Source organism: Ochotona curzoniae, unplaced genomic scaffold (genome assembly GCF_017591425.1).
Source record: "Ochotona curzoniae isolate NIBS_2020 unplaced genomic scaffold, NIBS_Ocur_1.0 contig_883, whole genome shotgun sequence".
Classification (NCBI taxonomy): domain Eukaryota; kingdom Metazoa; phylum Chordata; class Mammalia; order Lagomorpha; family Ochotonidae; genus Ochotona; species Ochotona curzoniae.
Window position 1 is genome coordinate 39,532,501 of NW_024466599.1, and position 25,733 is coordinate 39,558,233.

At 45.4% G+C, this 25,733-nt stretch overlaps 1 protein-coding gene across 4 annotated transcripts in view; it reads right to left on the reverse strand.

Moving 5' to 3' along the window:
• The window catches only part of MEIS1 (Meis homeobox 1), a 142,061-nt gene extending 117,487 nt beyond the window's left edge, over nt 1-24,574 (reverse strand). For 2 of the 4 annotated variants that reach the window (XM_040993310.1, XM_040993309.1), the window contains exons 1-7: nt 24,009-24,574; nt 21,929-22,155; nt 19,968-20,109; nt 19,353-19,403; nt 18,515-18,565; nt 16,991-17,137; nt 2,985-2,990 (exon numbers count right to left, since the gene is read on the reverse strand). In XM_040993310.1, the coding sequence (XP_040849244.1) occupies nt 2,985-2,990; nt 16,991-17,137; nt 18,515-18,565; nt 19,353-19,403; nt 19,968-20,109; nt 21,929-22,155; nt 24,009-24,020 (636 nt within the window). In that variant the 5' untranslated portion in view covers nt 24,021-24,574. The remainder of the gene's footprint in view (nt 1-2,984; nt 2,991-16,990; nt 17,138-18,514; nt 18,566-19,352; nt 19,404-19,967; nt 20,110-21,928; nt 22,156-24,008) is intronic. The other 2 variants (XM_040993308.1, XM_040993311.1) reach the window with 1 other exon arrangement.
• Between the last annotated feature and the right edge of the window lie 1,159 nt (nt 24,575-25,733).

Genomic DNA, 25,733 nt, shown 5'->3' on the forward strand with positions numbered 1-25,733 from the left:
TGCTTTTTAAAGATTTATTGTGTGATTTTTTTTTATTTATAAGGCAATCTTACTGGTATCTGGTAGTGAAATGGACACAATAACCTTTCTTGACTATTGTGTCCTCCTCAAGGGCAAGGATGGTGTCTTAACCTCTTGTGTCTCCTTTCTTAGAGTGGCATAATGTATGGCTCACGTTCAGCATGCACTAAGTGCTTACGGAACTCAAGGGAACTATCCAATAGTTCCTGTGCCACCAATATCCCAACAAGTAGGCAGCATGCTCACAGTCTATCCTGGCATCCTGATATAGATACCTATTGGTGACCTTTTACTTCTTTCCTTCGTGAACTCAGTTCCTATCTAGGCCTTATATTTTAGCACACTTCATATTCTCTTAAAGTTCCCATGTTTTTCTTGGACAACTACTTTACCTAACATACTTTTTTTTTTATTGGAAAGTCAGATATACAGAAAGGAGGAGAGATAAAAGGAAGATCTTCCGTCCCAAGAATCACTCCCCTAGCAGCTGCAATGGCCGGAGCTGAGCCAATCCAAAGCCAGGAGCCAGGAGCTTCTTCCGGGTCTTCCATACAGGTTCAGGGTCCCAAGGCTTTGTGTCATCCTTGACTGTTTTTCCAGGCCACAAGCAGGGAGCTGAATGGGAAGCAGGGCTGCCAGGATTAGAACCAGTAGCCAAATGGGATCCCAGCACGTGCAAGGCAAGGACTTTAGCCAGTAGGCTACCACGCTGGGCTCATCCCTAATATACTTAGAATTATCACCTATAATATACTAAATCTGTGTCTCTGGATCTCTTCTTATGTGTTTAGATGTGTCTGTCCAATTATCTGCTAAACCAGCTTCAAGCCAAGATATCTACTACTCCACTCAACAAGATAAAGGCTCTAGTCTTCATGTCTCCCACGAGTCTTATATTCAATTTTTTTTTTTTTTGCTTACCACCCTAGGATACACACAGTATGAACCCAAGAACCACCATGACATCTCTCATCATCTCTCCATCTAATGAATCGCCAAGTTTTGTCCATTTTAGAGTTCTCAAATAAAGCTTTCATTTTTCCTCTTAGTTCTTACTGTTCTTATTTTAAGGCTCTCCTCAATGCAAAACTGTAGAAGAATTCCACTACACTGGAGAACAAACTTTATAAGGACAAAAGTGATATCAGTTTTGATTATCATTGCAACATTACTGGGCCTAAGGTTTAGCAGCATTCAGAAAATTCTTGTTGAATAAATGAGCTGCTTCCTGCTACCTACAGAAAATAATGCAAGGTCCCTAGCCTGGCACAGAAACCCTTCATAATTCCCCCTGGAGACCACTCCTTCCCTTGCTTTTTGTGCCCCACCAACCCCCAACCACATGTGACTGCCTCTCACTGCTGCAGATTCCTGCTGATCCTTCCACTACACCTGGCAGCACCTGTTCTGCCCAGCCTGAATCCAGCCCCTGTTACCTCTTTGCTTTTTAAGGCATAGCTCAGACATCACCTTCCCCAGAAAGCCTTCCCTCATTAACACAGTGCATAAGGTGAGCATGTCACCACTTCGCTGAGTGCTCAGGCCATCGCAGCACACAGCCATCATGTCATTGATTCACTGCTTGGTGGTGGCCTGTTGTGACTGCCTACAACTCTACACTAGCAATGTTTTGAAGTCCTGGACTACACTTATTCATCCCTCTTTCTTCCATCCTAAGAAAATGTCTACAATTCAACAGATACAAATATATTTTAAATGTATGAACATCGTAACATAAATAATGCATATCATGTGAGTTTTTCACATGATTCTGTGATCTCCTATATTAAAATTGCAAAATGTCTAAAAAAACTTGTACAATTTAAGAGCATCTCACATTTCTTGCATTCACTACACCACTATAAAATATTTTAGTATCCTTAGTACTCAGTGGTGGCACAGCCACAAAGGAGGAAGTGTGAAGCAGTTCCATGCTTGAAAGTTGGCTGTGCTGCTTCGATGGTCTTAGACAATTCCCAATGTCTTTAAACCTTCATGTCCTACTTGTAAATAGGGATAAATTATAGTTCCCTCCAGACATGACACATGTAAATGGCTAAGCACACAGCAAGTATTTAATAAATGGCAGATAACAGTTCAAACTGTAACAACACAGGTTGACCTAGTCAACTCTGGGTTATCTACACACAGGTGTATTCGGTTTATAGACCTTCTGGAAAGAAAGGCTAACCTGAGCTGGCTACGTGCACAGCTTGGTATGCCTTGGGCTACTTCCCAGCTGGTATGCGCTCAGGGAATGCAAACTGATTTTATTTTCACCTTGAACTAACATGATTTTGCAGGTGGTTTGCTCCTCCCCAGCCCATCAAGTTTAATTTACCACCCAATACATAGAAATCACTTTACAGTATAGAAAGCACATGGGTGCATCTTCTCCACCAATCATTCATCACTCCAGTGTGATGCCACAATCTGGTTGTTGTTTTACTTTTAATCCAAAAATAAACTACGTTTTTGTTTTCTTAAAAATTTCTACCTTCTTTGTCCCATTCAAAAAGCATAATGATTTACAATGTGATGACTTGACCCCAGAGAAGTCAGCTAGCAGCTACGTAGAAATGAATGGAGTCTTGGCATGCTCAAAACTTGAAGTCAGCCCACACCTATCAGTAGGTGTCCTCTTCTTTTGGAAGTTATATTTACTCTCTCACATCTCCATGGGCTCTATAGTAGAACATCCCCAATGGCCAGAAAGAGCTGGCTTGTTTCCAAAAGTCATCATTTCGTTTCCCCTAGGTCAGGAGAACATGAGTTCACTGGAGAAACGTGTCCACATGCATGACGTTCTTGCATACACAATCATTCACATTTCCAACTCTGCATTTCCTCATTCATACATGCCCACATGTTCATCTGCACTCACCCAACCCTTGGCTGGGATTCCTAAATGTCAGGCTCCCACATCTACATAGACCCCTCCCCTTGATCTTTCTGCTCCAAACAGGGTTCTGAAGATATCTCTCAGAATCCTTACAGGCACTGGACTCCAAACAGATACAAGCCCTGACACACCGCTCAATCAGTGACACCATCTGAAGAAGGGGACCAGAGAAACTCCTACACAGTGAGGTGAGGAAGAAAAAACAGATCAAGGTGCCACTGTGAGAAATGAATACATATCTACTTATGTGCACTTGAAGGTGGGAAATGGGGATATTCGAAGGCTGACATTGCTGAAGCTCCTGCTGCTAATCCTGGTGGCCTCCATGACACCTGCTGGTAATCAAGCATACACAGCGCCTTCTCCAGCAACTACTGAGCAACTACAAACTGCCAGAGCCCTAGGTGAAGGCTTCTCAGCTCCACTCCAGGCTTATTTCTTGAGGACACATCTACTCAACTTCCAATTCAGTCATGCAAAGGGGGGGAAATGGAATCATTTATACGCATTTCAAGAAAAAAAAACTAGAAATCATTAAACAAAATTTAGAAGTGAAAGTCACAAGATTAGGCAATCAGTTCTGCTTTGGCCTTTTTAACACAAGAAAACTGCCCCTCTAGCCTTTGAGGCTTTCAGAAGTTTGTCAATGCCAGAGGGGGACATATAGATAATTCTAATGTAGATGTAGAACCAGGGGCCATATAAAAATCTTTGGGGAATGGTCTGGTTAGATAGACCTGTTCTGGGCCCACATAATGTCCTGCTGGAAAATGCTAGAGGGCAGATGGACAACTGTTGCTGCCTGAGGCAGTCCCTGGTGGTGACCCACACTGGCCTTCCCCAGAGATGATGTTTCAAAAGGTTACCTCACTTGCACACTGATCTCACTTTCTCTGCCAGCTCTCCTTTTTCTCATTTCCTTTCCTGTTCCCTCCTCCATTCTTTTACCTTTGCCAAAGCTGTAGGCCTGCCAGGGTTCTTGTTGAGCCCCCTTGTAAAGCTGCGATAAAATGTGCTATTACTCCACTTAATAGAGGCCTGAAGGGTAATTTTGGTGACTCAAGGCAGATGGTCAATTAGTGGTAAGACAATGGAAATCCAGCATCCCCTCTCAGGATCTGTGGCTCTCACCAAGACACCACATTTCCTCTTCTCACAACTGCTTTGGCCATTGTTGACTCTTTAATCTAGAAGCACATCTCAGTGATTAGCCAGCCATCCCTTCAATGTGGCACACACTACATTGGTGCCAGCTGGTAGCTTTGCACAGGGCATAAGTGTGTCTAATTCAGCATCAAATGAAGTAGGTTTCTAAGGCCATAACAGCTAAGCAACTGCGGTGTCTTCAAATACACACACACACAGTCATATGTCTACTGCCCCATGTAGTCGAGGGAGTAGTTTGTGGAGGCAGAGATGGGGTCTGTTAAATTGAGTTTTCTATTTCCCAGTTCTCAAGTACCACAAATAAAACCTACAGAAATGATAATTTTTCAAACACTGAATCCTCTATCTCTGTGTAATGAGGCATGCAAAGAGGAGGAAAAGAATTTTTGTGCTTTTTTGCCTTTGGTGAAAAGTCTCCAAGGAGTAATTTCATCTTTAACCGAAAAGTTTTCTATCAGGTGATGGTAGGAGCTCCAGGAATTTCTGAAACCTGCATTCAGACACAGAAGGATGCACAGGGTACACGTGTGTGCGTGCTCACACAGAGCAGCAGGAACCCACATCACACACAGAAGGCAGCAACCAAGAATGGGGAAAACGAATCAAAATGTTCTCCATTACACTGCAATGCCATTCAAAGCAGTGGAGTTGTCAGATATATTTTCTAAATTCATTAGCCCTTTAATATTTTATCCACTTTCCTGAAAATGTGTATGTTTCATTCTCTCATTCCTGGGGGCTAGCTGTTGGGGCTGGTGGTTAGAGCAGCAGCCTTAGGAAACAAGCACCCTACGTCACGGGACACTTTCCCAAAGCTGCTCTAAACTCCTCTTTCCCACATTCTAATATTCTTTGGGCCTCAATTCTGACAGTCTCCGGACTTCGCTAATCTGCAGAATTGAATTAATCCATCGAAGAAGTTAAAAATGAACTGACAATCCTAAGCAACAGTACACAGATGTAAAACAATACAAACTATTTCAAAAGCGTTCCTGATGAAATGCCCACCACACTCATGCTTTTGGCCCATTTTTCCTGCTTTGAGAACGATGCTAACACCAGCTCATGTTTATGCCACCGCAGCCTAAGAAAACACTCTTGATTTCTACATGGGGTACATTCAGATAAACTTCAAGGAAAAACAATAATGGCCACCAAGGGAAAATGGATAAGAATTGACAAACCGGTTTCACAAAAATCTAACTGGCAAGTAACAGAGTACACATGTGCAATTGAGAAATTATTCAGATGCACTGAATGTCCAAATTCTACTAAGTAGTGTGTTGAGGGGGAAACTCACAAACAAAGGACAAAACTCAAGCACACTATGGATCTTGTAAAAAGGTATATTTTAATGGTCTTTCCTCATTCTGTATCCTGGTACTAAGGCTGGTGTGTTGTTAATAAAAATAAGCTCCTATCAATAATGATATCAACAATGTGATATGTTTTTATTCCCGAACTCATACCTATGAACCATAGTTCATACACTTACAAGTTTGACAAAACAACAAACCAAATCCAACAGACACTACTTTATTTCCAAATATTTATATGGAAATGTTCAAACCATATTCTTCATTTATGTGCCACAAATTTACTGTTGAATTTTAGGATATTTTCTATCAAGTCTGTTCAGCAGTAAGAGGTGCCAATGTACCTGGGTGTTATGTCTTTAATAAAATAGTTTGTTTCCCAATGTTTGTACTTGCAACTTAGTATCACTGCTCCTTGTTCTACAAACAAATTAAGATAAAACAAACTCAAAAGTGTCTTATATAAAACAAGTTCAAACCACAAACTTTCTAAACAGGCATCCTAGCAGAAAGAACATCCAATAATGCAGAAACATTGTATTCTAAGCACAAGCAGATAAGACCCTGTAAGTAGCTAGGCCTCAGCATGAAGCATCTGTACTCATAAACGTGGAAAAAACCACTTAGGACAAATCAGTATATAACTGTGCTCTGAATTTTACCCTAAGAGCAAATCTGCAGTGATTCACTGTTTATCTCAGTGACACATCAAAGGACCCAGTTCCCTTTTATAGTATGATGAAATCAGAATAATCGTCACCCCCTCGTGATAAATCATAAAATGACATTTAAATAAAACTCTAATTATAAAGTGGTCTATAAGACAACACCCTAGCCAATTGGTTCCTATTTTTTCACCCAAATGCAATTCACATTGTTGAAGGCTGGATGGAATACAGAGGAGAAAACAAATGCCTTTTAGTAAACCCCCTTTATGGTTTTCTACCCTAAATATTTTAAATCCACTCTTATGTGGCTCTTAGAATAACTCAGTGAAGTGGAAATTATTATTATCCCCATTTCACACATGATAAAACCAAGACCCATCAAGGTAACCCCTCTCATAGCAAAGTCTAGATTCATACACAAGTTCTCTAAGGGGAAACTGCCTACTTCACTGAGAAGTAGTTCCACACCTGCCTGAGGGTGTGAAACTAGAAGAACATTTGATTGGTCCTTCTTACAGGTTTCTGAACTTTTCTCTATCCCCTTTCCAAAATTCCAAGCCATACAATGCGCAATGTTGACTTGAGAAGAAAAAAAGATATTCAACCAAATGTAGTCCTGTTGCTTTTTACTACCTTCTAACATCATGTTTTGGATAAAAGAATTATAGAAATTTACATGATCACTGATTTCTACTATCAAGTAGCAATAGGATATTTTCTGATTTCCCTAAATTTTTTTAAGGCACACTCTGGCTTCTTCTAATTTCTACCATATTCATTTCTCCTCAAGGATCCCCGGGTCTTCAAACTCTCTGACATCCGTACACTATAGTGGCAGGGAGATGATGCCCCCTTGTTCATTATTTAAACTCACAAGTTAAACTCACTAGAGGTCTTTCTAGAAGCATCCTGAAATCTGATTTGAGTTTGTGGTTCCTAGAATAGCACTCCACAGCAAGGTCAACCACAGGAACTGTGAATTCCAGCAGTAGAACTCTGAGTTCCATGGCACACCTATTAAGGAATGCCATTCTCCAGCCATCCGCAGAACATCTTAGAGAAGGCCCACTGCTTTAACAGCTATAGGGTATTCAGAGTACTAGAAATATACCGGAAATGAAAAAAAAAAGCTCCTTAATTGATTTGTCAGTGTTTTTATTCTCCTCTTATGCATTGACATATTCTTTACATGCTCTCAATAAACATCAAACCTGCCCACAACTCACTATTAGGGCGGCAAGCAAGCCTTTAGAATGTTGCAAGACAAGAGCAAAGAATAATGCAGCTAATTGAAATGGCAGAGTAATTTGGAAAATAAATTAAGTTGCTGCAAAATCCAGAATAAAAAAGTCTATAGTCTCTCAAACGTACAATGTTAACAGCTTTACATAATTATTAGAATAAAAAGTATTGGAACACCAATACTTTCTGTATGCACAGAGCAGTGTAGTCTACATGATTCCATTGGCTTGGTCAAGGCAACACAAGACACAGTGGGGTCTGATACTTTGCTCACTGCTTTGCATTGAAGCACTCAAAAAGCACTCGAGCATGATGATGCCACGCTAGTAATTTCCTAAAAATACTCCTCGGAAAAGGAACACATCATAGACAAGAAAAACATACTGAAAGAAGGGAAAGGGTTAAATGATTCAGTAACTCAATGCTTTTCTTTTTCTCACACATTTTAATTTATCACCAAGATCAATTCAAAAGGTAAAATTCTGGATTGTCTTTCTTAGAAACTGGAGTCAAGTAAACTATGATGACTAAACCAAAAATGACAAGACGCATTTGCATCTGGAGCTGCGAAGTATAAACACGTGACAGCTCCACAGGACACGATAAGAAGGTAATCCTTATCACCTACTTAGAGCTAGCCCACTTTTGATAGAGTCGCTAACCCCATCTCAAGAAGTAAATTCTACGCACTCAGAGTTACAGCCAAATTCCTAAAAATGTATAGAATCGAATGTAAACAAATAATGCGTTTATCTGAGCTGTTCAAGAGTGAAGGGCAGGGTGGCTATGCAGGAGGCTAAATCTCTTACGAACACACAGTTTTAAATAAGAGTGTATTCAATGGCAAGTTATCATAAAACCCTTACACAAAAACATTCTGGAGAGGATTTTAAAACACATCCAAGATCTGGCAGACACTTCTAAGTAAATGCTCCAACTAAACCCAATTTAATTTACTGTCAATGTTTCTGTTCTGATTATAGCATCATTGCTAATAGCGTCTAACCCTTCTCTTGCTATTTAAAATTCTCTCTCTCTGCATTGCTGGCAAACTTTCACCATCAATGAATTTAGTAAAATACAGTAGGGTGTTTTTTTTTTCAGTATATAGGAAGAAAGTTCACATATTAAAAACAATCCAAAATGGATCACGTGCTCTAATTAGTTTGCTAAGACTTTACACTGGAAAAGCAACATTCTCTACTGCCCCAGTATCTCCCTTCTAAAGATTTGTAGACAAACACTCCACTTCACACAAATAGTGTAAGTATGTCTTTAAAACTCAGACATTGTACACAATTTAGTTTAAAATTAAGTTTTCAAATCTCTAGGAAATAATCTCTGAATACAGAAAACAATATAGGTCACAGTTAATTATAGCTTGTCTATCAAATTAACATTTGAGAACACATCAAAACAGTTATGGAGACATTAAGAAGAGTTTTATCAACAAAGAAACTCGCATTCATTCAGCTTCCAACATTTTTAAAAGAAGAGAAATAGCCTTTTCGAAGTTGGGATGAGATAAGAAAATTCTGGGTTTACATCAAATTGCTCTTTTCATTGTACTTTTGACAGCTGTGTCAATTTCATTATAAACTTCATTTTCCCAAGTTTCATAATAGTCATAAACATACTTTAAAGAGTTTCCAAGGGACAAAATGTGAATGTAAATTTAGAGTAAAATGTAAATCATGAAGGTCTGGGACCAAATATGGACTATCAGTTAAGAACACAGTGGATGAAAACAAACCCCCAGCCCTTCAGAGGAAGTGCACTGAAGGCCTGATAGGATCTTTATTGTCAAGGCTCACAGCCCCAGGGGTGGCAAATAAGAATGGCAGTTTTCAGTTGTTCACCTAATTGTAAAGCACGGGTTGGGAATATTTGATGACTTTGGTCCCTGTGCCTATTCTAAGGTGAATAACATTTTTCATCTTCTCAAGGAAATAAATTCACATGTGAGTAATAACCCACCAGGTCCTCTAACGGGACCATCAGGACTAAGAAACTAGTCAACTACTAATTCCAGACACGCAAGACTAAGGCAATTGTAGGAAAGAGTTGATCCGAAAAAGCAAGAACTTTAAACCCACCTCTCTAATAAATTGACAGCCCAGATATTGACAGTTAATGAAGAATACAGTCACACTTCCTAGAGCAGCAGTGTAAAACGCCAAAAAAGCTTTGCCACAATCTTACAAGTCTGTAAACACGGCATGAAATTAAGGGTGCTGCAAGGGTGTTCTTTCTTTTTTATCATTCTTACTATATAGACAAAATCATCTGCTTGAATTTTCAAAATTGATTTTATATATGCAAGTTTCATTCACAGAATTAACAAGAATAAACATGCTACTACGTGGTAAAATAAGAAAAAAATCTATAAAAATGGGAATCTATGAGCATCAACAACGAATTCTACAACAGCTTCTGTTCTCGGGGGGTTGATATTAGAATGTTATCAGATATTGTTATTAGAATAATTCTAGAATGACTAAGAAATTACTTTCTAATATTTTTTTAAACAAGTTAAAATAATCAAAGTTTAAATCCACTACACAATATAAGACTTTCTACTATGTCAAAATGGAAAAAAAAAAGTAGTAGTAGGATTATAACATTTCACTTAATCTGATGAAACTCATAAAAAGTTTGTGGTCATTTATAAAGTATTACTCAGTAAACTAATCAAGAACAACAGCAGCATTTCCTTTATGCGGAAGAATATGATTTAATTTTTAAGTTTTTTAAAGAGTCATAATATTACATACTCAAGTTTTTTTTAAATGTCTCAAGTATAAACCTATTAATTATAAATAGGGTCATAAAGTGTCAAGGGAAGAATCAATTGGAAAAATGTACTTTTAAAAAACTGTACATAATGGAAAATTTATTTTCACAATTTATTTGGTGTGTATTAATTTATGCCATATACAGTGTGCATATATGTCATAGAAAAGTCATAGCAGAGATATTTCACAGCAATAATTAATAGCTTAGTCCTGGCTATAATTTATATCTGACTCTACATAGTCATAACACCAGGAAACAACAGGTGTCTAATGAAATAAATAAATAAACCTTTTCTTCACCAGAGAACAAACTCTTTATGATTTGTCTTAATCAGTTTTAGAAATTCTGAATGAATAAGTCAAAAAAATATAAAATAATTTAAATTGAACTATTTCCCTTTATTGTGAACATATTTGCTAGATTAAGAAATGCTACTTGGTAAAAGAATATGCAGAGAGAGTCTAGTAAAGTGTTGCCAATTGCTTTAATTCGGCACACTTGAATGCATTAAATTGATTGAAATTGCATCCTAGTGACAAATATTTAAATGAATATATTCTCGCTTATTTCACACAGTATTCTCTATACCGTTTATTAAAATGTCAAAAGTGTAAGTGTGGGAAATCCAGCAACTGCCAGATTTAGGTCTAGTTGCTAGAGAAGCTCTTGAAGTCTCCTAAAGCTTTCCCAAACTCCTGCAATCCTGAAATCATTCCATGTTAAATTAAGGATATCATCTAGATGGCCTTTTATCTTCTATGCTACACAAACATATTAATCAGCTCGAATTTTTTAAAGTTTGTTTTATATACACCAGGTTCATCCAGAGATTGAAGGATAATAAAACATCCAAACTTTTACTGGATCCCTAAAGGCAAACTTTGGAATTATTACTAAAACTTCAGGGTAGAGACTGTTCACATGTTTTAGACCCAGTGTCTGTAACCAGGTATTACATCATGATGCTTCCTGATAAGCGTGGACAGCAAACTTCAGTTATTTAAAGCATCAATGTTTTCTTAGAATGTTGAAAAATTATCAGCCTAACATCTCTACAGCTGTCAGATAAACTATGTCACATGCATTCTACTTTTGTTTCTTTATTTGTTAAAAAAAAATCTTGTAATTCCTGTTTAATTTTTAAATATTAGATTTTTCACATTATAGCATGAATTCAACCACTGCTTTGATATCAATAGAACATATAGCATAATCAAAAAAAGGCCACATGAAATGCTACCTCTGCAAACATTTTAGACTGTAACAAAAATGAAAGAGAAAGATATCAGCTTATTATCCTTCAACTATTTCCCTGACAATGGAGTCAAGTAATGGTAAATTATAGACTTTCTCACAGGAAGTCTTATATCATGTTTAGTTTTTGATCATTTCCCTATTAGTCCCTATAAGAATTTGGCTGTATAGCCAAGTTCCCTTTAAAAGCATACACACACACACACACACACTCATATGACAATTAAATGATCACTTATTATAACTTCAGCATTTCACATTTGTTTCACATATTTACATGCCATTAAAATATATTGCTGCACTGGAAAGCATTACATAGTGAAAGTGCTTTATTTGGATTCATGTTGACAATGTTTTCATTGCTTTAAGGTGTCTTAATACAACTTGCTATGCATTGTTCATAGTTTTTCCAACTTCACCTGCAAGGGAAGGTAAGCCATTTTTATAACAGTGAGCCCCTTGGTAATATGTTAAGCTCTCTGCTTGGCCTTAAGAAATATAAGCTTCTACTATGAAACCACAAATAGGCTATTTTGCAAGCATATGGAAGTTTACTTTGTAATTTTGCATCCATCATCCAGTAAAAGTTATGCTTTTAATCTTGTGGATTATGACAAACATTTTAACATTTAAACACATCAATGTTTGAAAACATAATGATTAAAACTTTGTATATTTTCAAAGTTGGCCAATCACGGCATACCACACACTCTTGAAAGGAGGGCCCTTTCTAAGCCTTTTCTTCCTCCTCTGCTGTTTAGGCTTCTGCACGTTTTCTAATAGAAATCTGTAAGTTGAGGCCAGTAGCTATAGTATGTATGAATACTGCGCATACCCCTGAGTGGTGAGCAACGGAGTCACTCTGCTTGGAGAGGAACTGCTGTGTGGGTGACGTATTGCCACAGCGCTAGTTGAATCACTGAGCAAGAGTTACTGCTGTGGGGCTTTACTTTGCACCCAGTATCATTAATACCATGGCTTTCCATTAACCATGATACTGGCACTGGGGAAAGAGGGAAAAGAGGGTGAGAGAGAGAGAGAGACAGAGAGAGAGAGAGAGAGAAGGATGGGGAAAAAAGTTGTAGTATTGGCATTGAGATCTCAAATTATGTAACAGCGTAATTGTTTTCAACCTATCTGGATAGATCTTGTGTTTTTCTTATTGTTTTTCTAAAATGTCTTAACGTGACTCTGTTAAGAATCAATGTATCGCTATTACGACATGCACACATAAATACACACTAAAAGCCAATCAGAAAGTGACAGTGAGAACACACCTGTTAAAACCTAAGTTTCAACTCAGGGATACCAAGCAATACAGGGTCTCGGGTGAACATCCCAATTAGTTGGCACACAGACAAGTAGTCAACACCTTATCACTGAATCATTAAAGAGAATCCTGTCATAGTTTCCCTTTGAAATATATCAAGAAAGGAATTAGAAGACACCACAGGACTCACAACAACATAAAAGTTAGAGTCTGAGGAAACCGCCAACTTTTGCCAGGCCTGGGACCAGGGAGGCTGCAGGATTAAGGCACCAAGCGGGACCCTACAAAAGCATGTGCATTTTAAAGTAAGATACATTTGAATGTGAGTATTCAAGAGCAAACTACCTGACCAAGGGCCTGCTTTCCTGCCCAGCACTGTTTGTGTCCAGCTTTCCACTGTGATGAAAATGGAAAATTACATTTCTAGTATTAGCCACGATCTGCTCCCTATTCGTTTGATTCCGCCTCCCTCCCCGGCAGATCCAACCCTCAGGGGGCCTCAGGTCTGCCCCTTGCCCCCTCCCCAACCATTGCTTAGTCAGACAACTGCCCTGAACGCACACCCTCACCCGGCTTTGGTCCCAAGACTTTCGCCATCTAACCTTCTCAAGAATCAGAGCCCTAACTATGCCTTGAACAACAGTTCAAACTTTGGAAACAGAACTGGCCTCGCCAGGGTTCCCAGGTCAGCACTGGGCCCAGGTCAGCCCCAGATCCCCCAAGACCTTCCCTGTCCTGCAGTCTGGGTCGCACAGCCCAGCGGCGGCACCCAGCACCCTCCCCCTTCGCATCCGCAGAAGCCAGCCAGCCCTTGGCATTTAAACTGACTGGCTTTCTGGTTCCATCTCTGCGAGCCATATTACTTCTCCCCAGATGCCAGGCACAAATGTGGATTAACACGCAACAAGGCGCCCTGTGCAGCCCGCCAGTCCCCAGCCAGGAACCGTTAAATGCAAATTCAGAGCAGGATGCCCCCAGAGAGCCGCTGTGGAACACAAACTGTAGCCCAAGGGGACACTTTCTCAGCCTCCTGCTGCTCCTGGGGAGACCCAGGGCGGCCGCGAGTGGCCCAGCACAGGCCCAGGCCATTTCTCATTGCTGCAGTCAGGCGTGCCCAGCCTGGGAGGCGGGCTTGGAGGCCCGGGCACCTTCGCTCCAAGAGTGAGGAGCCACAGACAAGGGCGGGAAGGAAAACAGCTCCCTCCCGGACACTGACATTTGGGGGGCCCAGGCTCTTCCCCGCCTAGGCCCTCTCTGCTTCCTTCATTCCACCACGGACGCCGCCTCGCTGCCGCATGCCTTTCGGCAGCCTAACTGGCCCAACCCTCTCTCGACGCCAAGCACCAAGGTCCTCATCTCCTGGGGTCGCCAGGCTGCCCTTAGATTGCCCCCTCACCCGCCCCGGACCCGGGTCCAGCGGGAGATAGTGTGCCCAGCCTGGAGCTCGGCGGTCAGGAGAGGGCGCCCAGGAGGCCCGCGCCCTCCGAAGGTGGCTCTCGGTTCCCTGGAACCTCCGGGCGGCCCTTGGATGGAGGGTGGGGGAGAACCGGATTAGAGCCTCTCTGGGCGTCTTAATCTGATAAGATAACAACAACAGCAGCAGCAGCAGCACTACAAGGCCAAGTGAATTTCCTTCCAATTGAGCCCTCCGGGAACCCGACTGGTATCAAAGTGGTCGATCCCAGGTCTCGGCGCGGGTGGTAGCCTTCGCGCCCTCCGAGGAAACCAAGTAAAATAAAATAAACCATGTCGCCAGTAGGCCCTAGAGACAGAGGGGTTAATGAGCTAACGAGGCCCTGCGCTCACACTACACCTGGAGCGTCCAGTCCCCGGGCGCACCCTGTGCCCAGCCTCCACCTGGCTGGGCCGCCTTCACAGACAGGTGGGGAGGGCCGGCGTCCGCGTCCCGGCCCCCTGGGCGCCGCACCGGGGCTCAGCACCAGCCGGCACGGCCCACAGGGCTCCAAATGGCTGGGGGTGGAGGGCTGGCGCCCACCAGACGGGGCCGGGGGGCCTCTTGCCTCAGCCCTCACTGGCCCCGGAGCGGGCGGGGCAGGCCACCCGCGTCCGAGACTCCGGTTGCCCTTTCCTAAACCATGCAGACGCAGCCTCCCCTGGGCGCTGGGAACCCGATGGTGCGCACAGTTTGGGTGTGCTGTTCTCTAACCAATCGAGACTTGAGGGAGCCCGACACCGCATGAAGGCGCCCAAGCTCCCGGCCAGCAGCGCCACGAGCCCCAGCCAAAGCTGCGAAGCCCACTCTCCAGCAGCGGAGACCAGATGTCCCACTCTCCTTCTCTAGATAGGACAGGAGAACAGCTCAGGGAGTTTTCCCTAATACAATTGCACCGCGATCTTTGCACATCTCAGGTTGAAGCACTTGGGCTAAGAAACTTTGCCGGAAGAGTAAAGGCAAGAATGTATCCTCCTAACTCCATTAAAAAAAAAAAAAATATATATATATATATAACTTTGGTCCTTTATCCTTGACTTTAATAAAATAATGATTCGTGCAGAACACGGGGTATAAATCTTCATTTTGGAGGCAATTAAAGTGTTGATTTCATTCATGCCCCTGAGCGATTCTTGTAATTTGCTCAAATAGCTTTATGTACCCGGCACTGCAGAGCTTTCAGAATCCCATTTTCTAGTTAGGCTTGTTGGATTACAATTTCTGTTCAACAGCAGAACCCGAGGGTTCCTCGGCGGAATCTGCATTTAACAGCTCCCGCCCGGGCAGCCCGCAGGGCCAGGGTCGCGGGCCGCCTGCTGTTTTCCCACCTCTGCCAGGCCGCCCCGGGATTGCACAGGCTGCCGGGTCCTTAGCACTTTGCACAGTTTAAAGTTTCCTAGTCTCCGAGGAACAGCGAGGACCCCGCTAGTTGGCGCTTGGAAAGGCCAGCCCCGCCACATTCAGGATGAGCAAATGGGGAGTTCCGCTTGCGTCTCAGGGGTGTCCCTGAAACTCAAACTGGAGACTGATTTGACCGGGTGGTGTGGAGAGCAGGGAAACCCTAGGACGCCACCATGAGCAACGTGTCAGCTACAGGCTGCGCCAGGCAGCCGCCAGCCCTTAGTGATCAGGGCAGGATTTGCACAAAGCTGGCTTTTGACTTAACAAAGGCAGGCCGAGCTCTTCCCCCAAGATGGAACTCACGTGCCAAGTAGGGAAAAGAAACGACTTGGGGTCTTCACTTCTTCTAGGGGGCAGAGAGAGGCCCCCTCTCCCCCTGGCTCTCTGGCCTCCTAGCTACTACGTCTTCCCAACAGGGCTGTCCTGGGCCCTGTCCATCTCACTCACTCCCCAAGTTCTCACTTTCATTGCATTTTCACAATTCGTTTGGGCCAAACCAGAGACACAGAAACGGCAGAAAAGGTGAGAGGAGAGAGAGAGACTGGGAACAGGGATGTTAAGGTGACAGGAAGAAAACTGTCCCCAGCAACTCCAAATAAAAGTCGTCCCCTCTTAGCAATGCTGTGGAAGAAGGGCCGAGAGGGAGGAGGGGTCGCAGCCAGCCGAGGCAGGCTGGAGGTGCAGAGCCCAGTCGGCAGCAATGCATGGGGTCCCCCACCCTCCAACCCCTAAGAACCTCCTCGGGATGACCCTGACGCTGACACTTGCAGAAGCTGCCACCCCCAGAGGGCCCCGAGCACATACCAGCTGGAGGATGAGTGGAAAAGGAGGAGGAGAAGAGTCCATATTTATCTGTTTTGGTAACCTCGGCCTGCTCTTATTTTTTTCTATTAAGTACAATAAAACGGGCGAGCTTGCAGCGAACACCGCACAAAGCAATGCTCAGTGAGGTCTAGAAGCGCTCGGCCGAGGAAAACTGACAAGACAGGCTAATGAACCGTACAGACAGGGAGAAAATAGGCGGCATTTGCTAGATTTCAAACCCTCACTGTCTCTCTCAGACCACCTATCTTGGGTTTATTCCTAATAAAATAAGAAATAAGCAGACCCTACACTTTTCTTTAGGATAGAAGGGGGGCGGTGGGGGGAATGCCCCGGAACAAAGCCTTACAATCAGAGACGGTCAGTGGCAGTTAACACTCCCATTATTACAGAGGGTAAATAAAATAAAGACAAAAATTAAAAGCGACAAGAAACAGGTCAAGTTTGCAGGCAAAGCTTTTACAAGCTCATCTCTCCAGGTCGAATCCCAGAGCCGGCTTTAATGAAGCAATAATAGCCACATTATTCAAAAATTTTCATTTCGATGGAAATGTATCTAAAAGAGACTTAATCATATGCAAATAGTAAAAGGAGGTGGTAGTGACCCAGCAAGCAATAATATGCATGCAGATTTTTTTTTTTTCTCTTCCAGGGATGTTGAAATTGAAAAGCGCATACCTGGTCAGTTAGATTTGCTGATCTTGTTATATCTTCACTGTCTGATTTGGAGCCTCCTTCTCTGTCATCTATTACCAAATCGATAGGCATTTTCCCTTTCAAACAGCTAATATACCGGTGGCAGAAATTGTCACATAATTCGTGTACCTACATTATGACAGAAATAAAAAAGTGGAAGTATAATCAGGAGTGCATAAGTGACATTGACAAGTGCAATCCACCCCCCTTGTGAGAACCAAACTTCCAAAGAGGGGAAACACGGGGCAATTGTCCTCCAGAGACCCCCAGACGCATCCAGAATTAGGAATAACTTTCTTTTCTTGCAAAATAGAGATATCCCAGAAAATTGACAGTGACAAGATGATTCACAGACTACAACATATTCAACACCCGTGCTAAATTCATCTGCTCCTGGGGTTGTGGCCATTAGAGAGGTGACCTGTGTGGGTGACATTTAAGGTAAACTATTTAATTTCAGCCAGTCGCCTTATTTTAAATCCCTTTCCAATGCATTTAAAGGGGGAGAGTGAATGTACACACACACACACACACACACAGATTCTCCAATGGACCTGTACTGGGGTGTCAGACCCTTGCCTGGCCACTTTTAGACCCTATAGGATTTGTGATTAAGAATTCTACCCATAAGCCATGATAAGTGGTTCTACGAAAATGTAAAGGAAACCAAGTCACCAGTACCCAGCCAAAGAAATTTATCAAAATATTTTTAAGAGAAAGGGGAAGGAATGCCTCAAAATATTTAGATGCAAGAGAATTGGTCTCCTCTAGGTCCTGGGCACAGCTAACCTGCAAAAATGTGCAAGAAACCCCAGTATGCTTGCAATTCAATGTTAGTTTGAGTTACAATGCATTAAGCTTTTATTGCTGAGATTTATAGAACTGCTAGCACCATGATGCTCCCCCACACCCTGCCTGGAGTGTGAAGGTGGGTATGTGCAGCTCGGGAAGACTCAAGGCATTGACACAACTATCAACTCTGGTTTGTCTCTGCACAACATTTAATGCGCTTCTCCCACCACCTCCTCCAGACTCCTCGCCAGCTCCTCCTCCCCTCCACCTCTCCTCTGTGTCTGACCTGCCGCTGCTCCCAGACTGTCTCAGAAACTCACTAAAACGAAACAAAACTGCTGCCCCTACCCCAGCAGAGTGCACAGAGGAGAAGAGGAAAAGGAGAGACCACGGAGGTATTAACCTGTGAAGTAAACTCACAACAGCCTTCCAAACAGCGGCCAGGGTGCACAGAATGGCAACTGTTTACACAGAGCCAGCAGAGTACTGAGAGTGAACGCAAGGATAGGGTGCTTGTGCGGCGGTGACAGTGGCTGAAATTGTAATTAAACTGCGAAGAGAAATGGACGCTAGGATTGGCCTTGACACTAATTACCAGCAAGAAAGACATTTATGCAAATGTCGCAGAAGCCTGAACTTCAGCCATTCTGAGCGGCCCTCTTTTCTGTGTTGGGGCTGGGGGGGGGGGGGAGTACAAGAGGCTAGAGAAATTACCTTCTCTAATTCCAACAGATGAAACCTTAATACTTGTATGGCTTGAATCATCTGTAAAGATACAAAACGTGTGAGCACCCCATTCTTGGTCTGCAGAAAATTGGCTGTCACAACTCCAGCATCTCCAGCCCACCCCACGCCCCCAGTAAATAGAGTGATTTTGATTTATGACAAAAACACTAAAACTTAACAGCAGCGACTGGGTACCATCTAGAGGTTTATATTACTTAAGAAGAAAAAAAAATAGGTAAAACAATAAGACCGCATCTACCTGGGAATCATACACACTCTCTCCTCCATGGCTGGCCCCTTGCTGAGTGCCACCTGCCCCACCTCACCCAACCCCTCCAAGGGCCACTGCCCTGAACTAGGGGTTTCCTCACAAGCTGGGAGGGAGCGATGGGAAAATTTCCCAGAGGATCCCCCAAATTATGATTTCTCATTCTGCAAAACTTTGCTGCGGCCTTCCGCGCACCTGGCAGGCAAACTGAATGTTTGGGGGCCCCCGCGTCCGGTCGCTGCCCTTGCGGTGAAACTCGCAGGGCTGGGCAGTCGGCGAAGTTTAAGCACACACGCTGACAGGCCTGGAGATAAATCCCCGCGCTGATTAGAGCTGCGCGGCCAGGCTGTCATAAAAACAAAAGCTTGCCCGGCCCCTCTCGAGATGAATTTATTTCTTCGGGAGCCTGTCCCGGACCACTTGTCCGTGGACGCAGGCACTTGCAGTCACGGCAAGACCGGGCTAGACACCCTGGGACTCTCCAGGCAAAGCCAAGGGGGCTGCAGGGGCGTGGGGGGCTGGGCGCAATACGGGGGGAGGGGAGGGGGAAGCTCTTACCAAGTTATCCAGTTCTGGATTAGAAGAAAATAGAGGTTTTTCTGCGCGAATCTAAATACAAGTGTGGAAGGGCAGAAAAGGGGGTTGGGAGGGCAGGAAAGAAAGAAAGAATAAAGTAACATTGAAATCTGGTCGCCTTGCTAGTTTCTGGCCTTACTGCACTGGCTGGGACAGGATGTAAACCCCCGCAGGGACTGGGGACAAGCGCGCTAGGCCTGCTTGGAAACACTTTGGGGGGAACCCAAGCAGTCCTGACTCACTTATTTCTAGCAGGGCCCAGATACGGGGCGCTGCTTCCGCAGGCCCCAAAGCGGCCCAAGGTGAGGGGTGGGAGGTTTTAGCTTTTACGCTGGGGGGATTTCTGCGGTAGCTGGCGGAGGGGACGCAGGGACGCACGGGGGCGATCTGAAGTCATGCACAGACACGACAGACCCTCCCCAGGGTAGGCAGCCTCAAGGTGGATGGACCAGGCGCGGCTGAGGGTGGGTGGACTCTTTGCTGCCTACTTTTGAAAATCTGTGGGGGGGTGTGCGCGCGCGTGGGGGGGAGGGGCTCGCTACTATTTCTTTTTCATTCTTTCTTTCTATTTTTCTTTGGAAACATGTATTTGCTGACCTGTTTGGCGAACACGGCTATATCTTCATTGAATGACTCTGACGAGCAGACGTCGCCACCCGCCACCCCCGGCTCGCGGGGGGTACAAGTAGCTAATTCACATTTCTCAAAAATCAGTGCTAAGAGAGGGAAGAGGGGGTGTCTGTAAGAAAATAGAACAATCACAAACAACACAAGTGTTAGTCCCGAGGCAGTGGAAGATGCGCCCGAGAGGAGCAGCCGCCGCAGCTCCAGGCAGAGACTCCCAGTCGCAGGTTTTGTCATCCACTGTCCTGCTTTCCCTGGCCCCCCTCCCCGGCCCAGATGACCGGCTCCCCTCCCCTGGCTAGGGGTGCCCTGAAGTCGGAGGCCCCGAACCACTGCTGGGCCGTATCTGAGGATCGCTTCAGCCTATCTGGCCTGAGAAATTGGCAACATTTGCTACGAATAAAAACCCAAGCGGTTCCAGCAGCCATTTTGAATTAAGTTTCCCACCCCGGCCAGCCCTCGTCCCTCCGCAGCACCCCAGAAGCCGGTGCTAGAGAAGGCCGCTGGACTTGGGGGCTCCCCGAGCGCCCGGGCGTGGGTTCCCTCCAAGAGCGGCTGCCGGCGCAGCGGCTGGGGGATCCCGGCGGCAGGCGCTCACTAGGGGCGAGGCTCTGGGGGGGCTGACACCCGGCTTCACCCACCGATCCCAAGCCCTCGGTCCTGGGAAAACAGGGAGGGCGCCCCTCGACCCTCTGCATGCTCCCCTCCCCTGCTGGACGCCCCCCGCCGCCCCTCAAACAAAGTTTCTGCGAGGGCTCCTGCGGTGGGGCCTTCCATTTCGGAGTGGCGGAGCAGCTCGTCTGGTGAGGGGCCTAGATGTCGCTTGTCTCAGCCCATTAAATTAAAAAAAAAAAAAAAAAAAAAAGCTGGCCCAAGGAGGTGTCTCCAGTCTTTTACTCGCTCTCACAACTCAGCTGGGAATTTAACAGTTGGGGAGCGGGGGTGGAGTGGGGAGAAGCTTTGCAAAGCCTCCCCAAAAGTTCTGTCCCAGAGTCTGAACCGCTGGCAGTGGATCACGCAGAGGGAACGCTGGGATTTAAACAAGCCCAGGGCACCAGGGGCCAGAAAATAAAGCAGAAAGATATTTTCTCCCCCTTCGTGGGGGAGGGTCAGTGTTGTCAGAATTGTTTTTTTAAGAGGACATACAGACAGCTCAAAGTTGCAGCAAAGTAGAAGAAGCGCCCCCGATTGCTGAGCACACAGTAGGCACCAGCGACTTTGCCGGGCTGTTTGCTCCTGCGGGGTTGAATCGCAGCGCCCAGGACTCTGCCGGACAACAGCCTCCCGCCCAGCTGCACCCAGCACTGACTTCTAGCTCAATTCCGCAGGCATCGCCTTTCAACACAAAGTGTTAAGACGTCTAGAAGTTTCCTCCCGGCTGTAACAATCGGGAGCCGACCCCTCTCCCGGACCTCAGTGGTCAGACTCCCCTAAATGCAAAACATGCTCCGCCTGGCCCTGACCTGCACCCTCGCTCCCTGGGTTTTATTGTGCAGTGGCGCAGCCAGCATACGGCTGCTGAGTAAACGGAGCAAGTCAGAACAATCGGTGGCTTAAAAGATTTTCCCTTAAACTCCCAAGTTTCGTCCCCCACACAAAGGCGCCTACATTTAGCAGCCCCAACGCGCTCGAAGCGAGGAAGGACTCCAAGGCGCAAGGGGGCAATCCGGGAGGGGGACCACCGACTTTTAGGCAACTTCTCTCGCTCTGGGACCCCTTCCAGGACACGGCCGCGGCCACAGAGAGAGTATGGAGACCGAGGGTCGGGGAGCCTCCGGGACGGCCAGGCCGCTTCCCCCAGTGCTTCATGCAGCCAGAATGAACAGTCACCCAAGGCACCTCCAACCCACACAGCTTCAACCTGCCTCTCACCATGGGCACCGGGAGGCAGGGGAAGCATCGCCACGAGTGACCCTGCTCGCCACCATACCTACCCATAAATGGCATCTTTATCTCTCTTTAAAGCATCGTTGACCGAGGAGCCCATGCTGGGGGCCATGGCGTTGGTGTGAGCTGTGTGCGGGTACTGATGTGAATGCAGAGGAGGCCCGTGGTTCAGGTGGTGTACCGGCTGCATGGACCTGGCCGCGTGCGGGTCCCCGTACATCGTGGAGGGGATACCTACTCCATCCATGCCCCCGTAATGGGGTAGATCGTCGTACTGCATGACAAACAGGAGAGAAAGAAGGTTCAGCAAGCCAGACGGGTGGACGGGAACGCCAGGGCAGCCGAGCTTATATAAGGTCAGGCCAGCTAGCTCCTTCCAGCCTGAAGTCAATTGCCTTGCATCTCCAAAGTTGAGATTTCTTCTTATTATTTTTAAAAGAAAACAATGTCTAAAGTAAAAATTCCAGGATTCTCGCTAGGACTCATCTGGGATGCATGTTCTTGTCCTAACTTGTGCCCCTAGCCACCGGTTCAGAAATTCAGGATCCTTTGGCAAGGAAGGAAGGAAGAAAGAAGCAAAGGCAGGGAGGCATTCTCCCGGAGGGAGGAAGGGGGACCGTGCCTGTCCCTGGAGGAGGAAAGTCGGAATCACAATCGTAAAACGTGCCAGGACAGTGCGGCAGGACCTGCCTCTTTTCACAGCCCCTTCACATCAGGGGGAATTAAAAAAAAAAAAGTTACGATGGGAACAGCTCGGTCAAACACGTGAATGCGAGCAGGCTTCTCATTTTATTTCCCTGCCAGCGAGGGGTTGGGCAGTCCTGCAAACAACTGCCTTTCCTCTGCTTTGCAAGACAAACTCTGCCGAATTATACAAAAGGAACTGACCCCTTTCTAAGTCACATTTGTGGAAGGGTAGCTTTGCCCCCACCTTGGGTCTGAATTTAGAATGGAGCCATTCCCTCCAAAGTTAAAGAAAATCTACAGTCAACGTGACTAGTACTCTATTAAAAAAAAAAAAAAGTATGAGCTTAACTTTTCTCCCCAGACTAGAAGTCAACCAGGTAAACGCTACTCAACAGGCTTAAGGCAAATCAAAAGCACATACAAATGTCTTCTTCCTTCAATAAAACTACTTTCATATTGACTGTCATTTTTGTGTGGGTGAAATGAAGCTATTTGGGTTTTTCTAATTGCTTCATTCCAGGCTAGTTCTTTTGGCAAGATGTGGAGGCGCCGAGACTGAAATGATTTTCAAAGAAAAGAGGAATTGCCACTTTCATCTCCTTGAAGCCAGAGGTGTGAAAAGAGTTTGGGAGAACGCTGGCATTTGCCCGAACCAAAAGAGTAAAGAAAAATGTGTCAGCCTATAACTTCCTTTGCAAACAGGGCTTTGAGGGCCGGGGCACAAATTATGCAAGGAAAGCTTTTTGTAGACCCCCTTTCTTTGAAGAAACTACCTCAGATGGGCTGTCATTGTCTCACTTTACTCTCAATACATTTCCATTCAAATAGGAATATTGGGGAAATTAAGTATTGCATTTTTAGAGTGGCTATGTGCTTAGTATCCAATTAGTACAGGGCTTATCTAAGAAAAACTTGCAAAGTATCACCGTGCAGAAAAAAAAAACCCACGCAAATTAAAATTACTTTTAAAAGATGAAGGCTTCCCGACCCTCCAAACCCGCTTACTATGACAAAAATTCCTTGCATTAGAAAGCTAAACACTTTTAATGATATTACAGATGAGCATAATCAATAATATATTAGAAGTTTCCAGCTGCTTATTTTACTTTAAACACAGCTTTTAAACTTCTGAATCTTGGACATTCAAATTAGATATCTAGCTTAAAAAAAAAAAAAAAAGAACAGATGATTTCTCCAGCTTGTGTTTTTATTTATATAGCTGCTGGTTAGGAATCTAAAAAACTTGGTTACTTGCATTAACAACTACAAATAACAAACACAAGTCTCCAAATGCATTGAATAAACCCCCTCGTTTTAGGACAAGGCTTTAGGAGCCCCATTCAAAAAGAAAGAGCAAAAAGGAAACTTTTTAGCAGTGTCTTTCAGCCACGTTTCAATTTAATCTCACATTTGAGTTCCACAATTGTTTTTAATACGTACCCTTTGCGCCATCGGCCTCTCTGGCTCCCTTCCTACTTGAACTTCTAATATATCCTCTTTAAGGCCAGTGTGAAAAGAAAAAAATATGCAAACTCCCCCGAAAAAAAAAAAAAGCACGTCGAAAAATCCCTGAACGTCTCCAGCAACGTGAGCTCCTGGTCCCAGATCTTCGGTCTACGGGACCTGAAGCAAACCGCCCGAGTCACTGAGCATAAAAGCGCTCCGTTTCCAAGACAGCAAGGGGGGGGGGGGAGGCGAAAAAAGAAGGAAAAAAAAAAAAGAAAAAGAAAAAAAGCGCAGATCTTCTCTCCCCCAAAAATCAGTTTAAAAGAAAAAAAAAAAAAAAAGAGCGCCCCTCAGACCCAACTACCAAATCTCATGGCTTTCTGCCACTCCAGCTGTCAATCACAGGCGAGGTTGTCAACGTGGTGAATGAATGATCATCCGCTCTGTCTTCTGGTCAGAACACCTCAAATGTTAATATTCAAATGCACAAAGCCCTAGCGCTCGCTTCCCTTGAATCAGTCTTAATTCCTAATCAGTTTCTCTCTTCTCTCGCTCGCTCGCTCTTTCTCTTTCTCTCTCCCTCTCCGCTCTCTCTTCTCTCTCTCCTCTCTCTCCCCCCCCCTCTCTCTCTCTCTCTCTCTCTCTCTCTCTCTCTCTCTCTCTCTCTCTCTCTCCCCCTTTGCAACTGCTGCACTGGAGGGAGATTAGAGAAGGAGGGTTAAAAAAAAAAAATGTCTGTCTGAGTTTGTCTTAAAGGAGCCACGGTCGACGCTGCCCGCTTGCAGTCCCCGTGCGTGTGTAAAGTGTGTGTTGCACAGGCGGAGAGGTGGATTCCGACCAGAATGCTAGAACCCGGAAGTAGTGGTGGCCATAACAGGTCGCGTCTTACACAATGCATTGGGCTGCAGCAAGTAGGCTGCTCGGCAGGGGTGGGTGCGCGAGGCGAGCTCTGGCCACACTGGGGAGGCGCTGAGGCGCTCCCTGAAATCGCACACCCGGGCGCCGCCGCCGCACACCCGCCGCACACGCACCCCGGCGCGGCCCGCAGCTCCCCGCCGCCGCCTTCATTTCCCCGCATCCTTCTCTTCCTCTCCCCCCACCCCCCCTCCAAGACTCTCCCTCTATCTCCAACCCGACTCTCTGGAAATAAATTGGGAATCGACGACAACGACGACGCGGGGCGGGCGGCAGCGGCAGTTATTTTTGCACAGAGCTCCGCGCCTCAGACTTCACGACTTTTCCTCGAAATAATTGGGGGCGGGAGGAGGGGGGGGGTTCTGCCAGTGCTTCTCGGGGGGCCGGAGGGCGATGCACAAAGTGCCGGCTCCTCAGGATCGAGTCTCCCCTCCTCTCCCCTCCCCCTCCCCCCCGGCCCTCCGCCACCCTGAGGAGAAAAAAGTCCAACCGGGAGCGAGACGGCAGCCGGGGCTGGGTGAGGCTCTGCCGCCGAGTCCGGGGGAACGCGGGCCGGCGCTGGCTCGGGCTGCAGAGTTTTTGTGCCGTCAGAGGCGGACGCCCGGCCGGGGCGGGGGGGAGGGAAAGGAAAGGCTTGCATTTTTTGTCACTGTGGATCCGGACGCCCCCACGTCTCTCTCCCCACCTCCCCCCCACACGCCGGCAGCCCCCCAAACCCCGGCGTCCAGCGCCAAGTGAGAGAGGCAGGGAGGGAACAATGAGCTCGGGCGCCGGCAATGTGTCCCCCCAGCGCCTGTTTACAAA